Source organism: Ursus maritimus, unplaced genomic scaffold (assembly GCF_017311325.1).
Source record: "Ursus maritimus isolate PB19 unplaced genomic scaffold, ASM1731132v1 scaffold_11, whole genome shotgun sequence".
NCBI classification, from domain to species: Eukaryota; Metazoa; Chordata; class Mammalia; order Carnivora; family Ursidae; genus Ursus; species Ursus maritimus.
Window position 1 is genome coordinate 16,782,056 of NW_024423453.1, and position 7,563 is coordinate 16,789,618.

At 39.5% G+C, this 7,563-nt stretch overlaps 2 protein-coding genes across 2 annotated transcripts in view; both read right to left on the reverse strand.

Moving 5' to 3' along the window:
* Positions 1–5,401: 5,401 nt before the first annotated feature.
* LOC121101899 (atherin-like) overlaps positions 5,402–7,563 on the reverse strand; it is a 2,296-nt gene continuing 134 nt past the window's right edge. Inside the window, exons 2-3 of the mRNA XM_040626568.1 lie at positions 6,947–7,375; positions 5,402–5,665 (exon numbers count right to left, since the gene is read on the reverse strand). Coding sequence (XP_040482502.1) covers positions 5,402–5,665; positions 6,947–7,375 — 693 coding nt within the window. The remainder of the gene's footprint in view (positions 5,666–6,946; positions 7,376–7,563) is intronic.
* The window catches only part of LOC121101901 (translation initiation factor IF-2-like), a 6,589-nt gene continuing 4,690 nt past the window's right edge, over positions 5,665–7,563 (reverse strand). Inside the window, exon 4 of the mRNA XM_040626570.1 lies at positions 5,665–6,256. The gene's annotated coding sequence lies outside the window, so the exon portion shown is untranslated. The remainder of the gene's footprint in view (positions 6,257–7,563) is intronic.

A 7,563-nucleotide genomic window follows, 5' to 3' on the forward strand; every position in this document is an offset into this window, starting at 1 on the left:
TAGGCTGAAGATCTGCCCACAAGGTTTTAACAAAACCTTAAAGATGGGTAAAATACACCTATTCTGATCGGTTATGCTAAGGACACTTACTTTGAAAATAAACCTGTCATGGGGCACCTGGTTGGCTCAGTCAGTGGTGTGACTCTTGATCTTGGGGTCATGAGTTCAAGCCTCACATTGGGTGTAGAGCTTACTTACTTAAATAAATAATAAATAAATAAATAAATAAATAAATAAATAAATAAGATAGAATAAACCAGTCTTAAGGACACTTAAGCACATAAAGTTTACAGAATTTCCGCAATGTTATGAATCTTCAGAATGAAGGAATTCATAATTCATCAAAAGTTAGAGAAGTATTATGTACTCATTTCTTCCATTTTCTTCTGTTCAATTTTGAAAGAAATAGGAAGAGGAAGACTTTCAGGAAGAAATGTATTCAGAAGAGATCACTAATATTTATAACTATAATTGACCAACCCAGATGGTATTTGTAATTAAGGATTTTAAAGAAAGATTTATCCAATTGTGGCATTATTTGAAGTAGTATATACCTTTTCTAAGTAACTACTTTGAGTGGGAAAGCATCTTTTTGGGCATACGTGTTGGTTAAAAGTCACTATCATTACTTTATTATCTTCTCCATTGATATTGTAACTTTAGATAGGCACAGTGGGTTTTTTGTGGGTTTTTTTTTTTTTTTTGTCTTTTAGATTCTTCAAAAAGCATCCAATATATTTTTAATGCATTTGTTGCAATTTTACTGAAAACTAACACCCTAAGTCGTAACACAATATTGTAACTTAAGAGAAAGAAAGACTACAAAACACTGATCAATATAAATTGATGAATCCAATTCCTAGACTAACACGCAATTTTCTAGTTTTGATTGAAATTTGAAATGACTTATTTTCAACAATAGGTGGCGCTTTACAGGTTTTGGGGTTTTTTGTTTTTTGTTTTGGTTAGTTGAAATGCATTGGCTGTATGACATACCTCTTTGCTATCAATTTTAAAAATTAATACAAACATCAGATTCATATAGTACTTTGGTAATTGACAGAAACTGCTACCATATCTGCCATACTTATTATCAAAATTAACTTTCTAAGAGATTATCAAAAAGAAGCAAGAGTATGAAAATATGTAGAAGTATATCTGCTTTTTACTTTACTTTTCTTTTTTTTAAAGATTTTACTTATTTATTTGACAGAGATAGAGAGAGAGCATGCGCACAAGCAGGGGGAGCAGCAGGCAGAGGGAGAGGGAGAAGCAGGTTTCCCGCTGAGCTGGGAGCCTGATGCAGGCCTCTGGGATCATGACCTGAGCCGAAGGCAGTTGCTTAACTGACTGAGCCACCCAGGCATCCCTGCTTTTTACTTTTCTATTTAATTTTAATTTTTAAAATGTTATCCAATTACTTTTTAAAAACATATATTTGCTTTATTTTATCTGAATGATCACAAAGAGTTTACAGATTTTATAGAAGAGATTTTATTATTTGCAATGAACTTTATCTTAACTGGAAATAAGATAAATAAATTCATTATTTAGGGATGAAGCACCTAAAAAGAGGGGACCTGAAACATTTCTTCATCATACAGTGTATTTGAGGCAATGCTAACTTACAGAATTTATACAGAACTATAAAGCTTACAAAGCACTGCATATGCATTGAGTCCACAGTAGCGCTGCAATTTGACAAGGTGAAGGATTGTTATTAACTTCAGGTTATTGATGAGAAAGCAGGCTAAGAGAAATTAAGTGAAGGTCACCAAGCTAGAAGGTGGCAAAGCTGGGACCTGAACTTCATATCATCTGACCCTACATCAGTTACTCTTTTCTCAATACCATGCCATTTTCATACTTGTAATATTGGACATAGGGACATTATGGATAAATATGGCATATTTGCTAAGGTTAATAGACCACGATATAGAAGAATGATATAGTAAAAACTCGGATTTTCAATACATGTAGCCTATCAATTATTATTACCACCTGAAATGTTTTTATACATGGAATTATTCAAAATGCTCCAAGAGAATTGCAAATCAAAGAAAACTCTAAGTATAAAGTCTTTAAAAAAATCTTCTTGTAAGTTTTTTCTTTTTTCAGTATAGGAAATAAAGATTATAGTAAGTAAGCCTCAGGAGATGTTTTAAGTTGTTTTTGTTTTAATGAAAACATGATTTTGTTTTCTTGCTGTTCTATCTTCGGGGCAGTTACAGGTTTGAATTAATCTACATTCTTATACATTTGTCTCTGAAGATGAAGACAGCAGTAAATAGTTACAGAAATGAGAGATTAATAACTTTTGCTGAATCAAAGATGATACCAGGTGATCATTATAATGAGGGCATTCAACCGTCAAATCAGCAGAGATGGCTAATTTTGTTCTCTTGTAAGAAAGAAGAACAAGTCAAGGCTCAGAAGGAACATTTAATATTATGGAAGAGGAAAAAAGAGAGGATTTATTCTTCAATTAGCTAGATAAGAAATGAAGACTGTTTTGTACTAGGGCAAAGATGTTTCCTTATACAACCTTACCATGTGGATTTAGTTAGTAAAATCTTTGATATATAGGAGTGATGCAGTTTGTCTGAACTCTTGTCACTTTGATTCTCTGTAAAGGCATATGACACATAAGGAATAGAGGGCAATTCAGAGCCCTGCCATGTGCATTTCTTTTTTTTCTTACAACTTGCAGAAAAATAGAATCACTTGTGACAAAGTACACAAGTGATTAGTTGTAGAATTATAGAGCGGACAGAAACTCTACAAATCATTCAGTGTAATTTACTCAATGTATTGTTTGATTTGCCCACTTCCAGAATTTGTTCCAGTGCAGAACATTTGTGTTTCAAATAGGGCAGAAGGATGAGAATTAAGCTTATGAAAATAAAGAGAATGTTTATGGAAAATTTACAGAATAGGTTGGTCTATTTCTGTCAACTACAAAGACTGTTTACAAAAGGAAACTGAAAATAAAATGGCCTATCCTTGCCAGCTTTTCTTGGGAAGTATAGTAATATAGTGACTATTGCCCTAAAAGGAAAGTAGAGACTTAGTTTCCATTCCTTGTTCTTCATTAATTTATTAGGCTCTTATAGGCTAACTTACCAACTTATGTGATTATTTTGTTTCTCGACAAGATAAAAGATTTTACTTATTATCATGACTTCACAGAAACATTGGGAGAATTAATAGGGTATTATTTTTAAAGAGCTTGGACCACATTATGATTCTGCTACTTTGGCAAATAAAGTAAATAAATGAGTAAGTTAAGCTTCTCAGTACTACACGTTTTTTTTTAAATCACTAGAGTTGTGAGGAGTTACCAGATTGTTTTTTCATTCTATTTTGTTCTTTTTCCAAAAATCAAATCAGCAGAAGAGATGGCTGTTCCTGTTTTCACACGAAAGTGAGCAACACGTCAGGGCTCACTCTCATTCCACTTTATTCTTTTAGACATATCTTAATAGTGAACTGAAAATTATTTTAAGATTTTCCCATGCATATTTACATTGTTTTTCCTTTCCAGGAAAATTTCATGCTCCAGTTATCTATTTCTAGCTAAGGTACACTGAAATTAAACTTACTAATTAAAGAACAATGTCTATTTTAAGCTAAAAGTTTAGAATTTTTACAAATTCTTATGAGTTGTAGGCAATCAAAAGGAGCAGCAGGTTTTATTAATTGCTTCTGGATCAGGGTGGCAAGACAATACCTATAGTTATTTGTAACCTAATATTGAGAGAAAAACATTTTGATCTATTTTATTGCAGAATGATGTAAAGGGTCATTGGTCAACTTGTACATCATAATATTTGATTTCTAAATAGAACATGACCCATGATGATGGTGTTATAGATAAAATTTCATGGATTTATTATTGTAATTCAGAAATACTTAATCACATGCAGATTGTAATTTAATACATCTGTGGTTGAAATAGTTTGAAGCTTATTTGTAACAAATCTTTCAACTATATTTTTGTAGGATTTATGGAAGTGTAGAGTGTTCAGTGCTCCCTCTCCTGGTTTTATCATATTGGTGAACTGACCTCTCATCCTAAAATTGTGGCGATAGCTGAAAAGACAATTTTGAAGAACCAAATAGGATAATCTGATGTGATATTTAGTTCTGATTTGACTATTCCAAATCCATTCATAATGGTCAAGAAACCTACCCATCATTGGTTAAAGTTCATTACATCTCAAAATATGAGATCTAATAAAAATAGAAAATTTGTACAATAAAACTGATTTTATCCTTTTAAACAACCTATTTTAATAGTTTATATTAAAAGTGAATATGTAGATTTTTGGCTTCATTCTTGTTTCATTTTATTTTCTAGTGATGTTTTCTTCTTATTGATGGTCTTAGCAATGTTCTAGCTTCCAACGAGGTTAATTCCGAATACAACTTTAATTTTTTAAAGTGATCAAACTTTTGAAAGTCTAGAAAAAAAACAGTTTCAACAGAATTACTTGGTATAGTAAAGAAGGAGCTTAAGAATTGAAAATTTCCATACCCAAATTTATACATGATTTAGATTCTGGAGTTTTGTTTTGTTTGCTTTATTTTGTCAAAGACTTGAAGCTACTTCTGATATCTAGTAACTGGGAAAAAAGAATACTTCCTCTCCACTTACTATATGTTTTTGGTTTTTAAGTATCTTTTAAAAAGTCTCTGTGGAACCTTAAATTTCACATATAGTTATCCTCACTGCAGCATAAAGTACATAATTCTGATAATAAATGTCTAAAATCCCATAGTTTGTAAGAAAACAGAAAGCGAGTTTTCTACTGATTAAAATACTCCCCCCCCAGTAACACAACGTAAATCATTAAGAATTATAAAACTTCTTCGTAAATTATCTCTATTTTAATTGACATCCAATTAGATGATATTTAAAAATAAATGAGTTAGTTGTGGCTTTCTTTTTTTGCAAGATTATACAAATTACAAAATTGAAGAAAGTTGGGATTTTTAAATTTGATTTTTAGGAAATTGTGTCACAAGCCAAGATAGAACAGTTATTATAAAATCTACAGCAGGAAATTTCACCTTTATGAGGTAATGTTATATACATTTGCAGTAAGGAATGCCACCTTTTGAACTTTCAGATTTCACATATTCTGAATTTTGCTTTAAATAGGAACTGTAATGTTATATTATCATCTTTTTTATATCATTATACATTTTCTCTCTAGCCGATCAGAAGTGATGGCTTGGCATACGACTTTTTAAACTTCTTTTATTCTTCAATATTATTTTCTAATTCAACCTTAAAGGTTGTGTCCACTAATCCTTTAACTGAGACTAATGACTAAATTTAAAGGATTCTTCTATGACAAACTGCGTTTGCAGGATTTTTAGAGGCAATCTCAAATTTTTAGAGGATGTTTATCACACGAGTATACAGGGCAACATTTCCAAGTTGGTACACACAGACGAAAGAGGAAACGACTGTTGGAAAAATCCTGTTCCAGGTTTTCACGCAGCCCGTGTGATTGACATATGATATCACTGGAGGCGTGTCCTGGAGTGGAGGTGGAGGTGGAGGCGAGCTGCTGAAATTCTGCGGAGCCGGAGTCGGATTGCTCTGTAAGGCACGCAGTGGTTTGCAGAGTGATAGCAGCAGACAGAGCTCCTTACCCTGGATAAGGAACAGCAACAGTCGCTGTAAATGTGCCTGAAAAGCAATTTCCAATCTTTGCGTTAGGTAAGAACTGTTTCCTTCCTTTCATTCCGTAGATATTTTAGAAAAGATTAGGTGAGAAATGCTGGCTTTTGCAAGGAACTGAACATTTCTTTGAACTCGCTTTAGATCTAAGATTACTGGTTGCATTTCAAATTACCAGTAGCATTCCCACTGCTAAAGCCAATGCTCTTAAATAAATGCTACTGCTAAGAGAAAAAGCAGGGTCCCTTTCTTTTTTTTTTTTTTTTCCTTATCCGAACGGTAACAAGTTTAAAGTCTGAAACGGTCGGTTGTGTGAAAAACAGGGTGGTTTTTGCCGAAGAGGGGCTGGCACTCGGCGTGTGGACCAAATACATGTTTGTTGAGGCATTGTTGGCCACCGAGTCCCGAGCGAAGCAATTGTTTAAAACCTGAATTTCCCGTCTCTGTGTATTGATCTCCAATGCGCAGAGGCGTTGCTTTAATGTTGTTTGAACTCCTAGGCATTCCAAGGGGCAAAAGCACTTCGGCAAAACGTGCAAGACTGCATGTTACTTTGGTTCGCTGCTGACACGCCGACTGTGCGCCGGCCTGTCAATCACTGGGAGCAGCAACAGCCAGCACATGGCAGCGGGCTGCGGGCGGCGGGCGAGCTGGCGGGCAGCCCACCCGGCTCCACTCTGCGCCCGGGCGGCTGAGCGCGCTACGCGTCCGAGTGCCTGGAAAGAAGGGGAAATTAATGTTTTGTTTTATTTTCCAATCGCTCATCCTCTGTGGCAGGCATTTCGGCCGTGGAACAGAAGAGTCGGACGACTGCGAGCGAGAGCTGCCCGGGAGAGGCTGCCCTGCCAGGACCAGAGTTCCGGGGGACGCTGTGCCCCCACTTGTCCGGCGCGCAGGATCGGGAAAGTGCCTCGACCTGCGCGGGGGCCAAGAGACGACGCCCCGCCTCTTCCCTTGAGAAGAATCCCCCAACCTCGCTCCCTTCACCGCTACCCCTAAGAAAGCGGGTAAAAAAAAAAAAAAATCCCACTCACCCCCACCCCCGGGGGAGCGGCAGCCTCCGCCTCGCAGGCGTGCGCTCCCGGGCCCCGCCGGGGCCTGCACGGTTCCGCGACCCGCCCGCAGACACCGGTTCGAGCCCCGGTCCCGGGCGCCGCGGAGTCTCAAACGTCCGTGACGTGGATTTTCACTCGTCAGGGGGCAGCCACTCCTTCCTTTCCCGCGAGGACCGTTCGGAACCCGAAGAGGACTCACAGAGCACAGCGTGCCAGTCGGTGGGCCCGTCACGCACTGTTCTCGCTGCCGTTCCCCGGCTCGCTTTTCTGAGAGACTCGAGAGCCCTCCCGAAGGGATTCCCCGCCCTCTCCCCGGTTCGTGGAAGGGGGCTGCAGGAGAAAAGTCCCAGAGGTGGATGTTGCTGAGCTGCGCGGCGAACGCGAGCTGTGAGAGGTCTGCTGCGCTGGGCCGCGCGGAGTCTCCAGAGAATTGTCCTCGGCAGCCGGAAGGGGGCCGCGGGGAGCGCTCCTGCCCGGTGGGGGCGGGGGAGGCCGCGGGCCGACGCGCCGCAGCAGGGGCAATGCCTCCTCGTCCTCGCCGCAGCGGTTGATGCGGCGTGTGCACGCTGCCGCCCGCACGGGGACCTGGGCCGGGTTGCACGGCTTGGCCCCCTTCCACCGCGTGGGCCTAGGTGAGTGTCGGGCGGCCGCTCTCGGCCGGCGGGGGTGGGGGAGGGAGGCGCGGACCCGACTGGCTCCGCGCGGCAGGTGCGGGCTCCGGGGTTCGGCGAGGGGGAGGGGAAGTGGAGGGGCGCCTCCTCTCTCCCGGGGCGCTCGCGGCTGGGTAACCGGGGGGGCGACTTTCCGCCACTGCGG